This window comes from Neophocaena asiaeorientalis, unplaced genomic scaffold, assembly GCF_003031525.2.
Source record: "Neophocaena asiaeorientalis asiaeorientalis breed wild unplaced genomic scaffold, Neophocaena_asiaeorientalis_V1.1 scaffold40, whole genome shotgun sequence".
Classification (NCBI taxonomy): domain Eukaryota; kingdom Metazoa; phylum Chordata; class Mammalia; order Artiodactyla; family Phocoenidae; genus Neophocaena; species Neophocaena asiaeorientalis.
In genome coordinates, this window is record NW_020185335.1 from 12,582,602 (window position 1) to 12,600,991 (window position 18,390).

The following is an 18,390-nucleotide window of genomic DNA, read 5'->3' on the forward strand; positions in this document are numbered from 1 at the left end:
GGGTGCAAGAGCTTCATTTGGGAGGTGATCCCAGGAGACACCGGGGGGACAGGAGATGGGGAAGGGAAGGAGCTGATAGAGGGGGCGTCCTTGAGCCCCATGTAGGCAGCTGGAACTTGGCCTTGCTGGCGGCCCCCGAGAGACGGCGGGGAATGCCCCTCCGCTGTCCCCCAGTCGTGGGACAGAGACTGTCAGGTGCAGCGTAACCCACCAGGGGCAGCCTGTGGTGGGGTGCAGGCGGCATCAGCAGCGGCTTCTCATACCCTGGGGCGGTGGGCAGCCCTCACTTGACACAGGGCCTCTCACTCAGAAGGGCTTCAGCCATCCAGGCAGGGTCCTCGGGCAGCTCTGCCGACAGACCTTTCTGGATGGGCCCTGGCTCCCGGGCACCCAAGGGCTGGTGGGGTGGCGGACGGCCCCGGGGGCATCCCAAGCAGAATGGTTTGGGAGTTGTGCCCCGCCCCGCTTCCGCCCTCGGAGCTGCCCCTCACTGCCCTGAGGTCTGTGCCGGGATGTCTTTTGTGTGCGCTTGTGTTTATTTGGCCAAGGGCTGGGTCAGGGACTTGGAGTCCAAGCCGGTGTGAGGAAATGGGGGTGGGGGGCTCCCTTGTTCTCCCCCAGGACGACCGGATGGCCCTGGGTCCTGAGACAATGGGCCCAGGGAGGGGCCAGGTGCTGGACCGGGGCAGGAAAAGGACGACTTAAAGATAAACACAGACCCGCCCCGTGGACTTGAACTTGGGCTGCAGAGACTGTCCTTCCCCGGGTGCCCCACGGAGCCTGAGGGAGAAGGGGCCGGAGTCGGGGTGGGCGGAGGCCAGAGAGAAAGTAACAGCCGGGGGACCATCATCACCCCCCCTTAAATACGGGGAAAGTGAGCACAGAGGGATGCATCCAGGGCGGCACGGCTGAACAGCGGTAGAGGAGGGTTTTAACCCGGGTGCTCCTATCCTGCCCCCAAGCCTCTTGAAGCTGGGCTCCCCCATCTCCCACCCCTACCCACCTCGGGTCTGCGATTGTCTCTCCACCACGTTGCTTCCAGCTGCCACCCTGGGCAGAGGCTGAGCCCCCCAGGAAAGGTAGGATGCACCCATCCCTCTGGCCTGGGGCTCTGGACTCCATAGGGAATATTCTGGCACACTTGCCCACGTGGGTATTTTTTGGGGGGGGAGGGTTACATCTTATATGTGTGGGGCAGAGAGGGAAGGGCTGTGTGGTACCGGACTGCTCCCCGCCTGCACGTCCTGTGCCCGTGGCCTTGGTCTCGGGGCCGCATCAGCAGACGTCAGGGCCTTGCGATTCTCCGCAGAGCGGGTCCCCCGTGCCCCTAACCCAGCCCTGCACCCCAGCTCTTCCTCCCGAGCTCCCCCAGCACTTGGAATCTCCCACAGACTGCCGTGACCCCTGTCTTCCAAAGTGGGGACCCAGCGACCCATTAACTCAGGAAAAATATGCTAGAACTCTGTTTCTCATCTCTTCAAAAAACCCTCTTTTTGAATATGTTTTATAACGGAGAGATGATTAATATAGAGTACATAAAAATACCTTGTAAATAAAAACGTATGTGCATTGAGACGAGCGTTCGAAGTTTTTTTTACCGTTTAAAATCAGCTTTTTTGAGAGAGGGTTTGCGTTTACTAAAATGCCCCCATTTAAAGAGTTCTGTCCTTTGGCCTTTGACACGTATGTGCACATCTGTGCAATCACCATCTCAATCCAGGTATGGAAATTGCTGTCACTCCAGAAAGTTCCTTCCCAGGTGTACCTGGCCAGTCTTCTCCCCACCCCGGCCACTGATCTGCCTTCCATCCCTCGAGGTTAGCTGCTTCTTATTTTCAAACTGTGGTTAAAAGATACAAAAAATTTAGCGTCTCACCCATTTTTCGATGTTCAGATCAGCGTTCAGTGTTACACGAGCATCCCCACCATCCATCTTCCTAAACTGAACTCCCCAGCCCCCTCCCCCAGCCCCTGGAAGCCCACCATCCTACTTTCCGTCTCTATGACTGTGACTCCTCTAGGGACCTCATATCCGTGGACTCATACAGGATTTGTCCGTTCGTAACTGGCTTATCTCACCCGGCACAGTGTCTTCAAGGTTCATCCACGTGGTAGCAGGCGTCAGTGCTTCGTTCCTTTTTCAGGGCTGAATACTATTCCACTGTGTGTGGATAGCGTATTTGTTTATGCGTTCATCTGTTGGTGGGCACTTGAGTTGCTTTCGCGTTTGGCCTGTTGTGAACAATGCAATGCACGTGGGTGTGCCCGCGTCTGTGCGCGCCCCTACCTCCCGTCCTTCTGCACGTGTCCTTGGGGAGCTTCGCGTGCGCTGGGACCTCGTGCAAGGGGAGTTGTGTGTACCGAGGGTGCTCTGCAGCCTGGGTGCCTCTCTGCAACATTCTGTCTGTGACACTTGTCCTGTCTGCCGAGCGATATTCCTGTGTGAGAGTCAGCGCAGCTGTCCATCCGTTCTTTTTTTCTAATATAAATTTATTTTTTTTTAATTTATTTTTGGCTGCGTTGGGTCTTCGTTGTTGGGTCTTCGTTGCTGTGCGCGGGCTTTCTCTAGTTGCGGCGAGCGGGGGCTACTCTTCGTAGTTCTTCTGCTGATGGACAGGCACTCGGGGCTGTTTGGGATGGAGAGTTAGGGGCTGTGAGCTAGAGGGCCAGGTGTGTGTGGCGAGGCGCAGGCTCCTTACCAGCTGACAGAACAGGGCTCTCACTTCCGCACGCAGCCCACAGCCCTCTGAGCAGCTCCCTAGACCAGGCTTCTCCCTGATGCTGGATGCAGACATAAGCGAGACTCGGCCCCTGCGTCGAAGGGCTCCCGGCACCGAGACAGGGAAGAGAGGCTGCTGTTGAGATGGGGGGGTGCAGGGCCACGAGCAAGGCTTGCCCTCTGCGCTTCTGGCTGGCTCCACGCTTCCTGCTCAGTGGTGTCAAGATTATAAACCAGCCAGCGAGCTAGTCCTGCAAACAGGCTTCCTGGCGGAGACCCACCAGCTGTCAGGCCTGGCTTTCCGCCCAGCACACCCCTTCCAGGCCACCATCTTGGCCTCCTGGGGCCACTGTGAGGTGTCCTGGGGAGGTGAGGTTCGCCTGGATGGGGAACCGGACCCTCCCAGCTTCCTCCTGCAGGGCAAGGGCTGGGGTCAGTGGAGTTACCATGCAGAAGCCCCAGGCCCCAGTTACTGGGGAAGCTTTTCCAGGCTACTAGGGGAAGCATCAGAGGGTAAAGGCTAGCCTCCTTATCAGGGCTCCCTGGAGGGACGGATGAAGAAACAAAGCTACCGCAGCCCTCTGGGCGTGACAGTTGCTGATAAGAGGAAGGCTGGCTAGGTGGTTTGTGGTAACACCCAGTGAAAGCAGAAGTGGGTGGGACCCCCACTAATCTGGAGCTGCCTGTGGTCAAGACCCCAGCCCCAAACCCAGGGACCGAGAGACCAAAACAAAGCAGCCCCTACCCCGGGGCCACTGGGGAACCACCTTTTCACCCCCTACCCTCACTTTGCTGGAAGGTGATGCATGACTACAGGGCCGGAAGAATCAGTTTCCCCAACTCCTTCAGGTGTGGGCCTTGACGGCCCAGCGCCTCTGCCTCTGTCTCCTGACGTGCGTTCATGGAACACCTGCTATATACCAGGCGAGCATTCAGTGATTACCTGCTGTATAGCAGACCTTGGGATTCAAAGACGGAAGAGACAGTAAAGGCTGGGTCATCAGGACAGTGGTGTCTGGAGGGGACCATGGTGACGCAGACCCCAAGGGCCATGAGAAAGAGATTCAGGGGGAACTTGGAGAGGACGACTAAGGGGAAGTGTCCCAAAGAGGGAGGCCCAGTAACTGCCTGGTGATTCGTAGAACTGACCAGGTCACCAGCCAGAGCGTCCGTGGGTTTGGCTAAAGGCCAGGACGCTCTGAGTTCTCCATGGGGCCCCACTGGCTTGTTTCCTTTAGGGAAGTGGGCTGATGCGTAGGCTTAGATCAGGACTCCTTCGAAAAGGGGAAGCAGAACCCTCTCGGTGAGCTGACGGTGAAGTTGGTTACGTGGGGGTGGGAAGAGGCAAGGGCCCTTCCTGAAGCTTCGGGGGCCAAGCCACCTCCATTCCCAGGGAGGAAGAGGGGCTCCAAGGTGTCTGCCACTTGGCAAACACATGCTCTTGCGGTCCCCTTCCTGAGTCAACCTCGGACGGGGCCTGTGACGTGGGGACGTTAGCCACACGTTAACAGATAACGGGATGCGTGGGGCAGGGGGCTGGAATGTTCGACACTTTCATCCACACTCAGTGCTGGGAAGAACTGGAGGTGGAGAGAAGTCAGGGGCCACGAGTGACAGGTGGGTTTGGACCCAGGCCAGCTGGCCCCCAGCAGGCTGCCTGGCCTGGAATGGCTGTCGCACCTGTTTCCTGCACCCGAGAAGAAGTGATCCAACCCAACAGAGCAGGGGCTGGGGAGAGGTGGGGCACTTCGGGGCCTCCGAGGAGAAGCAGGCATGGCTGGCTTGGCCACCAGTCAGACTGTCAAGGCTGCCGTTGGTCACGATCTGGAAGGCTCCAGAAACTCCAGGGCTGGCATGCTGGGGGGTGGCGGGGCGCGGATGGCCCCGTGTGTGGAGCACACGCTCCAGGGGTTTGGAGGAGCGGGAGACCAAGGGGTCTGGAGCCGTAGGTGTGCCCCCAAGCCCGTCAGAGGACCCATCCCAACAGGTGGGGCGAGAAGGGGGCCGTTGCCCATCACGCTTCCCGGGAAGGCCCCGTTGAAGCAGAGGTGGGGGGACAAAGGGGACATGAAATTCAAACCTGCCCTTCGGGGGCCCAGCAGCAGTTGCAGGCGATGTTTTTTTTTTTTTTTTTTTGGCTGCGTTGGGTCTTCGTTGCTGTTTGCGCGGGCTTTCTCTAGTTGAGGTGAGCGGGGGCTACTCTTCATTGCGGTGCGCGGGCTTCGTTCTCGCTGCAGTGGCTTCTCTTGCGGAGCACGGGCTCTAGAGCGCAGGCTCAGTAGTTGTGGCGCATGGGCCTAGTTGCTCCGCGGCATGTGGGATCCTCCCAGACCAGGGCTCGAACCCGTGTCCCCTGTATCGGCAGGCGGATTCTTAACCACTGTGTCACCAGGGAAGTCCCCGCAGGGGATGTTTGATGGGGCAGAGGACCCGGGGCCTGAGACTGGGGCCTCAGGTTATCTGCGTGCTGCAGTAGTCCCTGCTCCCGCCGTCCCCGTGAGGAGCCTGCCTTGGTTTGGGTTTTCACAGGCATCAGCTGGGAGCGGGGAGCCGGAAGAGGGTCACACAGAGGCGCGAGGCTGTGTTCCTGGGAGCTCAGTGATTCTTGGCGCCAAGTCAAGCTTTAAAAATTCAGAGGCTAAGTGAGGAGACACAGGCTGCTTGGCCAGATCGACCTGTGGTCACCTTTGCTGCCCGGGGCCGCAAAGCTGGGGGAGGGCTGCGGCCAGGGATGCCTTCCAACTCCAGCTCCCGTGGAGAGGGACACCCCCCAACCCAGAAGCTTCCAGAGTACATTCCCCGTCTGGTTTGTAGCCCGGTCCCCCTTCTGAGGCCGTGCCCTGGGTTGCTCTGTATCCAACTTGGGCATCATTCATTCATTCATTCACTTATTCAGAACCGAGTCCCCACGGAGCACCGGCCCCCACACTAGGCACCGCCGATGGCAGTGGTGGAGACGCCGGGTGAGGCCCACAGAGAAAGATGAACAAGATGACAGAAATGTCGGGTGTAGATTCAGGGATCGAGTGTTAACAGAAACCCCACTGTAGAGTGAGAGGATGGGGTGACTAGGGAGGGCCATGTGAAACTTCTTTGGATGACAGTCAGGGCGGGCCTTCCGGAGGAGGTGGAATTTGAATGGGGGGAGGGAGGTTGTGTGGATGGCTGGAGAAGAGAGGTCCAGGCAGAGGGCACAGCCAGCGCAAAGGCCCCGAGGCAGGTAGAGTCCAGGCAGGCTGGCGTGGCTGGAGGAGAGGTGAGGCAGAGGCGGGGCCTGGCCCGGGTCCTGTAGGGACTGTGGAGCCAGAATCCCAGGCTTCAGCCCAGTTGTTCTCGGGGCAGAATTTCCCAGTGGTCACCTGCCTGCCTCCCAGACCTGTTATCTCCTTTAACCGTAGCTGGAAGGGGAGGAGAGAAGGCGCACTGGCCATTCTGAGCCATTGCTGGTCTACCCCGAAGCCACCTGTGGTCACCCGGCTGGCCCGTCAGCAATGGGTTTTTAATTATCTAAATATTGCCTTTGCCCTTTGCTTCCAGCCGGGACTGCCGAGCTCTGCAAAAGGCAGATCACTTTCAGAGGCACTGCTGCGGGAGCGGGCGGCTTTGCTTCCTCGCCTGATGACAGCCACTGCAGTCTGCTGGGTTTTATTGTCAAGAAGCGATCCAGCAGCGTGGCAGGGAGTGTGGCAAGTGTATGACGGGGCTAGGGCTGGTGGTGCGTCGGAGATACAGAAATCACCCACCGTCACCGACCGCCCTTTACCCCCTGGCACATCCTGGCCTCATCCCTGACCACACGTGTCCCTCCTTTGTCTCGAACTGTGCGTCCACACAGCCTGGGTACAGTTTGTGGCTGGGGAGGCTTGGCCAGGGCCTGAGTCTCCGCTGACGGCGCCTTGAGGGAGCCAGCTGTGGAAACAGGCAGGTGATTTGATTTTGGACTTCACCACCCTTCTGAGGCCCCGGGGAGGAGGAGGCAGCAGAGGAGGAGAGAGCAGATGCGGCTGCTTTCAGGGAAGAGGTCATGTGCCAGGCCGAGCCAGCTCATAGAAAAGGACAAAGGAGGCTCAGTCCCATACTGCCGTCTCCTGGTGGCGGGATTTAGGCTGCCTTCCCTAACCCAACCTCCCTCTCACACTGGGGAGCATCTGGAGACCCCTCCCCACCCCCATAGTCCTCCTCCGGCCCCCAAGTCTGCCCCCCAACACCCGCCGGCATCCCTTGGCTAAAGTGGTCCACAACCCCCAGTGATGGATGGAGGCCTCCCACTTGGCTTCGCCATCTTGGCCAAAATGGCATCCTCACCCCCGGCTCCTCCAGGCCAGGCCCTGGCCCTACAGGGCCATCGCTCTCCTTCCCACTTCTCCCAGCCTTGCCCACTCCTATAAGTGGCTTAATTAAGGAGCTGTGCGGTTTATTTATGTATGGACCTAGCCTAATTGGCTTGTTTGTCTTTTCTCATTATTCCCAGCTGGACAGAGCCGTTTGAACAACAAATGGAAAGAGGCTGGATCTCTCCAACACAGTGTCTATTTTTGAAAGGCTGCTAGGTGCCCCCGCTATTAGCTGCGCACACATGTTTGCCGGCTCCAGCCACATGCCCGTAAGCACTTAATTGTGGGTGCAGTTAGTCAAGGCGGGCAGCTCTCTGCAGATTTCAGGGGTGAGGGAACCTAATTATACCTGAAATTGAGTGCTTTCGTGGGGACAAAAGATGCCTGTTCAGCTAATTGCAGGCACCAAAATTGCCCCTACAGAAAGATTCCCTGGTAGATGCTTTGAGAGCCGAGGCCAGGGATTATAGTAAAGAACGGATAACTCGAAATTATAGCGGTGAGGGGTTGCTTGTTTTGGCCCAAAGGATTCAGCTTTCTGCAGCAGCCATTACACCTCTGGGCTGTTTTTCTCCACTGTGGAGGCCGTTCTATGGCTGAGTTTGTTTTTTTTGTGAACGCCTACCTTCGCACAGAGAAATGTCACCGTGAGGGGACATTTGGGGTTGATCACCTCCTCTCACCTGTTTTCTCACTGACGAGAATGATTCACCAGACTTACCTGGAACAGGCCGATCGCCCCACTCTCACCTCCCTGAGGGTCTCGGGTCCTAAAGAGTCCACAGGGAGCTACTGAGCTCCCACTGGGGGTCAGGCGTGGTTCTAGGGGAGGTGGTGGTGAACAGGCAGAGTCCCTGCCCTTGTGTGGAGACTTCATCCTGGTGAGATGTTCGACTGTGATGCTTCTCTTGTTGGGGTTTCCTGTTCTCTGCACATCCCTTCAGCTTGTCTTTTCTCTCTTGATGGGAGCCAGCAGAGTTGTGGAGACCTCAATAATTCCAACCTCTCGAGTCACTGCAGATCTGCTTCTGTAGGCTGTTGTAGCCGCTGACTCCCAACCAGGAAGTGTGTGTTTCTTGGGGGACTGGTTATCTTCGACTGTGTGCTAGTCATTGTATTTTTTTAAAAATTTGGAGGTATAAGTTGAAGCCTGGGATGAAGGTCATCTCCTTCAGGTGGACGTGTATTTGTTGCTGGTAGGTGCCTAGAGACACAACCGCTCTGGAGCCTCCTTAATCCGGTTCAGGATTTGACATTCCCAGGCAGCACTCGGCTGGCCAGCTTCCCCTTCACTCTCACCCTGAGTGTGTACTTCTCTGGGGCCTTGGCTTATCGTGGGAAGGGTCTTCTCTTAGACCCCCAACTTGTACAGGGGACCCGGGCTTCGCTTTCTGTCCCCCTTGACCTTCAAGGCCATAATTACCTAAGTTCGAATTTCATAGGATGGTACATGCCCTTGGGACCAATGTGGCCTGTGAGCCCAGTCAGCTCTGGGGATTACAGTTTCCCTGTCCCTTTTGACCTGGTACTCTTGAGAAGCTGGAAGGATATTTTTATCTGGCTTTTTGGGTTGACCTTATTGGAGATTACGAGAAACATGAAGTCCAGGCCACTTCTCCGAGCAGGGTGGGGGGAGCAGTGGGCGTGGCAGGGGACAGAGGATGAGAGGGATGTCTGTGCTCGGCATGGAGTGGCCGGCCGACGCTGTGATCAGGGCAGGAGCTGGTGGCCGAGTGCAGCGTCCGGGTGAGAGCAGCAGAGAGAGTCTGAAATCCAGCTGACCCCATGGGGGCGGCCCGCAGAGAGAGGGCACTTGAGTGGGGTCTGCCGAGATTCAACCCACATGGAGTCGCAGATCCTGGGCCCAGGGGCTTTCCTAGGAATCTCCTCTGTGGGTCCCAGCCGGGGGCAGGACCTGGGCAGTTGGAGGAGGTAACAGAGCAGGTCCATCAGGACACCTGGCTGCCACACAGCCATCACCGGTCTGACCTTACCCTCGCCGCCCAGGCTCAGCTCTTGAGTCTGGCCAGGTCTCACCTGGCCCAGAACGTCTCCCCCGCCTCCCTCCCCTCGGCCTGGCTTCAGGTGCCCTTGATCGTAGGCCACTCAGCGGACGCAGCAGGGCCATCGGCCTGGCACGGAGGGTCCATGTTCTGTGTCTGACAGCAAGTGGGCCTGAGGACCGTTCCTGGGGTTGGGGGGGAACATACACCTGTTTAATCCCATAGAGTGGGAGGCATGTGGGTTTGGGAAAGGCCGCTGGGTCCTAGCACAGCTCCAGCCCCACTGCAGGTACAGCACGGCTATGGCCTTCTCTGGCCTTCTTAGCACCTTGTGTTAGAGACAAGGCCACCTCGGGTGGCGAGGTGTCACCTGCAGGATACAGCCTCGGGGGCGTCCTGTGTGATGAGCCGGGCTGTGGGAACTGGCCCTGCGTGGCACGAACATTTGACACGCGCCTACTCTGCTGAGGTGACGCCACTTGTCACCTGTGTGCCCTGGGGGCTGACCCTTCCCTCCTCGAGCGCAGTTTCCCCATCTGTGAAGCGGGCAGCAATTCTCACTCCCCGGCACCGAGGAGGAGCTGAACTGATGGGAGAGATGAGTCGTTGCCATCCGAATTGGGAAGTTTGGGGCCGTGTTACCAAGATGCGCGTCTCGCCCTTCAGCAGGAGAGGACATTATAAAGGGTGCAAGGTCCGGAAGGAGGCCGGGTGGTTCCGAGTTTGACTAGGGCATCAGCTAGCTCCCGTATCTCTGACCTCTGCGGGGGAGCAGGGGAGACAGCTCTGTGTGTGATTGTGTATGCCTGTGTGTGTCGAGATTTTTCAAATCGGGGCTGGGATGCGGGGAGGGTGTGAACCCACGCTCGATCAGCAGGACGCAGGAGGAAAAAGCAGGCTGCACGGGGCAGCTTTCTCTTTGGAAACCTGTTCTGTTTCTTAAATGTCAGAGTGAGCAGATGGTGTGTCTGAGTTTTATTAATCATGGACTCACAGAGCTGGAAGGCCTGGGGGATCATTTAGTCTGAGCGTCCTACCGAGGAGGAGACTGAAGGCCAGAGAAGGCCACAGCCACGCTGCACCTGCAGTGGGGGTGGAGCTGCGCTAGGACCCAGCGGCCTTTGCCAAACCCACATGCCTCCCACTCTGTGGAATTAAACAGGTGTATGTCCCCCCCCCAACCCCCAACCCCAGGAACAGGCATCCTGCCTTCCAACCAAAATCTGAAGCAGAGCTGATTCTGGGATAATCCACCCCCACAAACAACCGGAAATCCTGTCTTTGAGACACACGGGTCAGGATTGTGGTCACCAACTGAGAATGCTCTGGCCTTGTTGCTCTGTTTAGCTCAGCACAAACTGGTGTTTGCCAGGTGCTGTCAGGAGACTGAAGCCGGGGGGAGCCGGCCACCAGTGCCCGGTTTGTTGGTGGTCCTGCTGGATGTGCGTCCGTATCCAAGTTCATCCAAAGCCATGTAACTTCTCCCAACCCCAGCTCTTGAGTGACGCTGTTTCCTCCCCCGTGGCAGCTGTTGAAACGGACTGTATGTAACACGGGGCACCCGGAAGTTCACCTCACATGATGTTATGAAATTGAAACCACCGTTTAAACCCAAGTGGGCAGAATGGCTCTTTTGTCCTGCCTTTCCCAAATACATCCTACAGTTGTTCCAGTTAGCCATGAGGTGGCTCCAGTCGGGGCCGCAGCCTTGGTTGTAAGACGATAGTGGACGTGGAGTTAAATCATACTAGAGTGTTAATGACTGATAGCCCGGGTACTTTTCTTCAGAGCAAGTTTTGTTTAGGTTAGAGAGAAAGAGGATTGGAGAAAAGGCCCCAAGGCACTGAGGTCGCCCACCTCTAACATACGGGCCCCTCCCTCCTTTTTCCTGCAGCATCACTAGATTTCTTTCCTTATGACCCTATTTCCTGAATCCCAAGCTCATCCCCACTTTGGAACCATCAGCCTCAGAGAATCAGAGGCAGCTGGAAGACCACAGCACCCCATTCAGCCCCTCTATTTTTTTTTTTTTTTTTTTTTGCGGTACGCGGGCCTCTCACTGCTGTGGCCTCTCCCGTTGCGGAGCACAGGCTCCGGACGCGCAGGCTCAGCGGCCATGGCTCACGGGCCCAGCCGCTCCGCGGCACGTGGGATCCTCCTAGACCGGGGCACAAACCCGCGTCCCCTGCATCGGCAGGCGGACTCCCATCCACTGCGCCACCAGGGAAGCCCAGCCCCTCTAATTTTTTATATGGTAAAATTGGGGCCAAGAGAGAGCATTTGTTTGCCTGAGGCCAACGGTAGTGCTAAGTCTAAAAGTCAGGTCACTGAGCGCCCTGGCTGGATCCTTTTTGGCTGCACCAAGCTGCTTGCCTGGGGACCTCGGGGCATCTTAGTTCCCCGACCAGAGATCGAACCCAGGCCCTCGGCAGTGAAATAGCGGAGTCCTAACCACTGGACCTCCAGGGAATTCTCTTAGCTGGATCCTTTATGCAACATCAGTGGCTCTCAACCAGGGCAATTTTTATACCCCTGCGAGGGGTGGAATTTGGCCATGTCTGGGGACCTTTTCATTGTCATAGCTGGGGTGTGCCCCTGGCATCCCATGGGTGGAGGCCAGGGCCAAACAGCCTGCAATACACAGGGCAGCCCCCACAAGAAAGAATTATCTGGCCCCAAATGTCAATTGTGCCGCATCCGTGCTTTGAAAACGACCGAAAGAGGAGCTGTTCTCCGGGGAGAATATCTCTTGTTGGGGACATGGCAGGAGTCTCCTCAGTGCAGGCATGACCCATCGGAGGATAAAGAAGGGGCAGCTCAGGGCTTGGGGGACGGCAGAGAGATGGTGGGCAAGGGAGGTGCAGGGGGAAAAGAAGTGGGAGGGCCCACCGGGATTTCTTTGCAAGGTACAGGTAGAGAAGAATAAAAGGGGGGCCAGGGCTCCCCCACTCCAACTCTGTCCTCCTGAAAGCTGTGCCCGGTGTGAAGAGAAGCAGGCACGAAGCCACCTCTTACGAACCGCATCGTGTTGGCCAGAGGGCTACACAGACCTGAAGCAGTCAGGCCCAGGGGATAGACAGGCAGATCTGTGTGTCATCCACCAACGGCTAATTACGTCCCGGCAGTGACTCCTTGCTCGGCAGACGCCAGCAGCAGGCAGTGGGGAGAACTGTTCACAAATGCCTTTTTCCCTCGCACAGGCTTTTCGCCTGGTCCCTGGGTCCCTGGTGGGCAGGCACCGGTGGGGAGAAGAAAGCCTTGTCAGCCTGCCTCCAGTCAGCTGAGCGGGATGGCGGCTGGAGCAGGACCTGAGAGGGCGGGCCACACAGGGGCTGTCGCCGTGTCCACAGAAGGTGCCGCCACGCCTGACCCCCGCGTTTTCCCTCCTCAAGCCCCGGAGACCTTCCTCCGTGCCTTTTGACAGACGCTTGCCAGCTCTGTGCTTGCTGGCTCTGCACGGAGCAAGACGTTGACAACCAGATCTGTCTGAGATTATGAAAAGACCGAGGCCTGCCAGCATCCCGGGGTGGTGGCGCGGGGGCGAGGACGGGCGGGGGGTCCCCCTGCAGGGAGGAGCTGTGTGGCCCGGCAGTCCCAGACGCAGTCTCTGTTTGATTTCTCTGGCATCCGTGCAGCCCACAGGGAGGCAGCTCTTTGGCGACATCATGGCGTATGTCTTGTAAAACCATTATTGTAAAGAGTTCCCAAATCCTGAGCTGGCCCGGCATCCGGCTCCAGCGGCGGCCTCGACCTGGAGGTCAGGCACGCGGTTCTGTGTGTAGGCGGCAACGTGCGGTGTGCTCGTTTTTGTCTCCTTGCTTGGCTTTTCATTAAAAAAGGGGGTCTGGGGCTTCCCTGGTGGCGCAGTGGTTGAGAGTCCGCCTGCCGATGCAGGGGATGCGGGTTCGTGCCCCGGTCCGGGAGGATCCCACATGCCGCAGAGCGGCTGGGCCCTGTGAGCCATGGCCGCTGAGACTGTGCGTCCGGAGCCTGTGCTCTGCAACGGAAGAGGCCGCAACAGTGAGAGGCCTGCGTACCGCCAAAAAAATGCTGAAGAGGGTTGAGGGGGCCACCAGAGAGAGCAGTTTAAAATGCAGGGTCTGGATTGCAATCAGATTTTCCTCTTACTGGCTGTATGACCTTGGGCAAGTCACTTGACCTCTCTGGACCTCAGTTTGCTCATCTGAAAAATGAGGGTAATGAAAGGTCTATTTTTATCGTGAGGATGATAGAAGATAATGTATTTAGAGCATCCAGTGCAATGCTGGTCGTTAAGTAAATATCCATAAAGGAGATCTCTTGGTATGTATGTGAAACTAACATTAGCTGCTGTAACAGAGAGCCCCGGATAGCTCAGTGGCTCATCACACTAGAAGTTGCCTTCTATACACACTCCCCAGTGGAAATATACTTCTTAATCGTGTGCCAATGTGATATATAATTGGTGGGGGCCCATGCAGGGGCCTCTGCTCTCAACAACAGTTGGGGGCGTGATGGAGGTGCTGTGTCTTCTGTACATGGGTTCAAGGTCATCCTGGGAGCAGACATCTGGTGGGCAGACCCAGAAGGGGAACATGGAGGCGGCGAGTGATTACTTCCACTGCGTTCTCTTGGCCAGAATGCGGTCATCTGGCCCCACACATCTGCGTGGGAGGCTGAGAAATGTAGTCTGGGTATGAGCCGAAGGGAGAAGGGAAACAGGTTTGGTGAAAAGCCGGCCACCAGGCTTCTTGTTTGTTGCTGTCACCCTGGGCCTCATGGGGCTGGCTGAGATGCTCAAGGCCAGCAGAGCCCTCAGTTTATAGGTTGATTGGGCAAGGCTGCCTGGCTGGCTCTTCCCCAGGCAAATTACCATACTCGATGATCTCCTGTAGCCCAGGCCGCTGCCCAAACCCCAGCCAACAAACGTGTGTCACCGGCGGGGGAGACAAGAGGGCAGGCAGGTCATCGGAAAGGAGGGTTGACATCAGCTTCACGGAGTGCAGGTGCCCTGAGTGCACACCTGCCCGTGGGCCCGGCACACGTCATCTTCCTTCCCAGCCCTTGCTACAGGCCTGAAGGAGAGATTGACCCAGCTGGCCCAAGGCCCATGGCATCCTGCATTGGACAAGGCCCAGGGCCTCCCTGGGTTGGCAGGACAGAGGGCATTCCATTTTCACAGGAGTGACAGGATGGATGAGTTTCCTGTGGCTGCTGTAACAAAGTACCCCCAAACTGGGTGGCTTGAAAAATCAGAAATTTATTCTCTCCCAGTTCTGGAGGCCAGAAATGTGAAGTCAAGGTGTCAGCAGGGCCACCATCCTCCCTATAGCGGCTGTAGGGGAGGGTGCTTCCCGTCTCTTCCAGCTCCTGGGGGCTCCAAGTGTCCTTGGCGTATGGCTGCTTCCCTCCAACCTCTGCCTCCGTCTTTACACGGCATTTTCCCTTGTGTCTTCTCTCCTGTCTGCTTCTCATTTTATAAGGTTACTTGCCATTGGTTTTAGGGCACACCCTGATGACTTGGGATGATCTCAACTCGAGGTCCTTAATTACACCTGCACAGACTCCTTTTCTTTCTTTCTTTTTTAAAAAAATATTTATGTATTTATTTGGTTGCACCGGGTCCTAGTTGCAGCTCGCGAGCTCCTTAGTTGTGGCACGTGGGCTCCTTATTTGCGGCATGCACGTGGGATCTAGTTCCCTGACCAGGGATCGAACCCGGGCCCCTGCATTGGGAGTGTGGAGTCTCAACCACTGTGCCACCAGGGAAGTCCCTAGACTCCTTTTCCAGTTAAGGTCCAATTTATGGTTCCAGGTGGACATATATTTTGGCGGGCCACCATTAGCCCGTCATACCAGGACAGGTGGACGAGGCCGTGGGAAGCCTGGGAGCACTCCCTGGGTGGGGAGCCTGGAGCCACTGGCAGAGGAAAGCAGAAGTAAACACACCAGGCCAAGATGGAAACAAAACCTGGGTTTGCAGACATCACCTTGACGGGGCAGAAGTTCTCCCTTTCTCTTTCAAGCTCAGACTTGCTTATCTTGAGACAGAACTTTCACTCATGTCCAGTCACCTAAGGACCAGAGCTGGACGGAGGGAGAAAGCGGGCGTGTCTACTCCCTGGGTGCCCTTGGGTGAGTGGCTTCGCCCCTTGGGACTTCTGCGTCCTCGTGTGCAGATCGGGGTGATGGTCATTGTACGTCTGCCCCGTGGGGTGGGGGCAGGTTCCAGATAAGATAAAGCCCTTAGCAAAGCAAGTAGCATGGCTGTCCTGAGGCCCTGCCCGTGGTAACTGCTATTATTGCTATTATCACTATTATCCCAAACACAGTAATTTACAGCTCTATTTATGGAGTCCTTATTCTGTGCCAGGCACCAGAGTGGTTACACACCCGCATCTTCCTGGAATGCAGGGCTGATTTCATCCCATTTTCCAGGTGAGGCAACTGAGGCTCAAATGGTGATGTCACTGCCTGGGGGCACACGGTGGGTGGGGGGCCCAGCCAGAATTTGAACTCTGGTATGTCCGACTCCAGGCTGATGGTTATGAACATGGACTCTGGAACCAGCTCAGCTTCAAATCCCGGCTCTGCCCTTTCCTGGCTGTGTGTCCTTGGGTAAGATGCTTGGCCTCTCTGGGCCTCAGCTAGAAAATGGAACTCCTGAGGGTGACCTTGAACACAATTGTCATGAGGATCTAATGAGCTCTCTGTGAAGAGCGCTCAGAACAGCAGCTGGCGTGATTATCCCAGGGAGGGAAATGGAGGGGGCAGACCTAAAGGGGCATTTCGGCTTAGTCACGTGGCCTCCCAGCCTCCCCTCGTCTTCTTTCCCTGGAATCCTTGGGGAGCAGTGCCCCCTCCAGAAGGTGAGGTCGCAGCCTGGCCTGGGCAGCCACCAGAGTGCCAGTGGGCACACAGAGGCACTGGGCTCTCCCGCTCAGAGCCGGGCACTACACCGTGGCTGCACATCCAGACCCAGTCTGCGGCCTCAGTGTTTGCAGCACGTGCTGGGAGGCTATTTTTACTGCATTCAGCTGACGCTCTTGGCCGGCTAGGCTGTCTCTGTGCTGTGGCAACGGCAGGCCCGCTAGAGGGAGTCTGGGGCCCCTCCATTTTGAAGGTGCAGCTGGGGAGAGGGGGAAGGAGGGCCTCCACCCCCCGCATCTTGGCTGGCGGGGGGTGTCTGGTGAGCTCCACGCGGCTTCCAAGAAGCAGCCAGCCCCCGGCTTGTTTCCCCATTGAGAGATGAAGCGCTTTTCTTTCCTTGTCTTTCCACTGGGCCCAGGACATGCCCAGAGCTTCCTTCTCACCCTGGGTTGGCTGGCAGCGTGGGCAGGGGTCTCTCAGGGAGGTGGGGGTGAGTTTGCCCTTCAGTGGCCCCAACTGTAAAAAGGGACACTGGAGGCTCAGCCCGCACCGATTGCTGCCTTCTTTCTATAAATGCCCGACTCCTCCCCAGAGGTGTGAGCTGGGAGAGCAGGAGGGTATTGCCGTGACCAGGCTCTGGGAGAGAAACGGGGATGGAGAGAGGTAACCCGTCCTTGCGGATAATCCCGCTGAACTGAAATCCCCAGAAGAGTGCTGTCCTTCTCACCTTGGGCACCTGGCAGCTGGTCCACGTGTGGCCCAGACTGGCTGCCCCTCCGCCTCTAGCCAGGCCATAGGCACCGTCCGAGGAGGGGTGAGTCCCCTGGAAATGAATGGCCTTAGTGATGGGTTCCAAAAATGACAGCCAAGCCACAAGGGCCGGTGGGAAAGGAAAAATCCTTCCAGCTCCCCGTTCAGCCACATCATGGCAAACAACCGAGCCTTTCAGTGGAGAGGCAGCCCGTTAAGCAGGCTGCTTGGCATGGCGGGGGTGCTTTATATTTCATATTTTCCTCCGATATAAACGTCCCTGTCACCAGGAAATGTCAATAACCTACTCTGAGCCACCCAGACGCAGGGCCAAAGGAGACTTAGGGTATCGCTAGAATCTCACAGCTCACCTCCTGCCCCAGGGAGTGGCTAAAAGCAATTAGGGCTTGGCCTGAGCATTTTGAGATAATTTGATGCAGGCGTTCAACTACTTATTGGGGGGGAGATGTTTGCCTTTTGACCGGGAAGCAAAGATAAGCAGGTGCTGGCCTGCCAGTGTGGGGTCTCCTATTCCCTCTCGCCCTTTTTTAAAAAAAATAATTTATCTTATCTATTTTGGGCTGCGTTGGGTCTTCGTTGTTGCGCGTGGGCTCTCTCTAGTTGCCGTGAGCGTAGGGCTCCTCATCGCTGTGGCCCATCTTGTTGTGGAGCACTGGCTGTAGGTGCGGGGGCTTCAGTAGTTGTGGCTATCGGGCTTAGTTGCTTCGTGGCATGTGGGGATCTTCCCGGACCAGGGCTTGAACTCGTGTGCGCTGCACTGGCAGGCGGATTCTTAGCCACTGCGCCACCCGGGGAGTCCTGTTCTCTCTGCCCCCTCCCCCTCTTCTGCTCACCCACCACCAGCCAGCCAGGCCCGGGAGCTCTCCAAGGCTTCACCGTGCCTCTCCTCCCACAGATTCAGTCTCCCCTGGAGTGGCTGTCTCCAGGGGGCCTTGTATAGAAGCCAAGCCATTAGAACTCAAGACTAAAGACCCCTTCTGCCATCCCCAGTCTGGGAGCGTTCTCCACAGGTGGCTCCCAGCAGGCAAGCTTCTTTCTGGCATCATCTTCTCTACTATAGCAGGGGAAGGGGGGCACCCAGCAGATTGGGGGAGCATCCCTCCCTCTGTACCCTGCCTGTGATTGGCCCATAATTACAGGTTTATTGCCTGTACAGCTATTGTGTAATGACATGTTTGCAAATTAATTTTTATGGCTTCTGCCATTAGCATATACAGTAGAGGAAGGTTTAGTATTAATTACTACTGTTGTTCATGTAATCCCGGAGAATTAAAAACCAATAAAAGAATGACAACAGAAACTGATAGTTTAGGATCTTTGAAAAATAGTTCTCTTTTCCCCCAAGTAGAATCAGAGATTTTCCGAGCTTATGAGGAGTCACGGGGGTGGGCAGCAGCTCGCCTGGGCTGTCCGTTGTGCGCCTTGGCGCCCCCGCCCCCCGACTCCCAGAAGGGCGCAGATGATCAAATATGTGGGTGGGAGGCGAAGGCGGGCTGGGAAACGGACGCCGGTCCGGGGTCGGGCGGGCAGGTGCTGGACCCCGACCCCGCCGTGCCAGGCCGTTGTCTCCCTCGCAGGGCCGCAGGCGGCGGCGGGCGCAGGAGGAGGCGCGAGGAGTGCTGAGCGCGCCGCCACGCAGCCCCGGAAACAAAGGGCCGCCGCCGCCGAGGGCCGGGCGTGACCTCCGGGGTCAGCGCGGGGCGGAGCGGCCAGA

General features: G+C 57.2%; 1 protein-coding gene across 2 annotated transcripts in view; it reads left to right on the forward strand.

Annotated features, from left to right (window-relative positions):
• Positions 1 to 4,095: 4,095 nt before the first annotated feature.
• GSE1 (Gse1 coiled-coil protein) overlaps positions 4,096 to 18,390 on the forward strand; it is a 126,662-nt gene continuing 112,367 nt past the window's right edge. The window contains exon 1 of one of the 2 annotated variants that reach the window (XM_024735661.1): positions 4,096 to 4,336. In XM_024735661.1, the coding sequence (XP_024591429.1) occupies positions 4,261 to 4,336 (76 nt within the window). In that variant the 5' untranslated portion in view covers positions 4,096 to 4,260. The remainder of the gene's footprint in view (positions 4,337 to 18,390) is intronic. The other variant, XM_024735659.1, reaches the window with a different exon arrangement.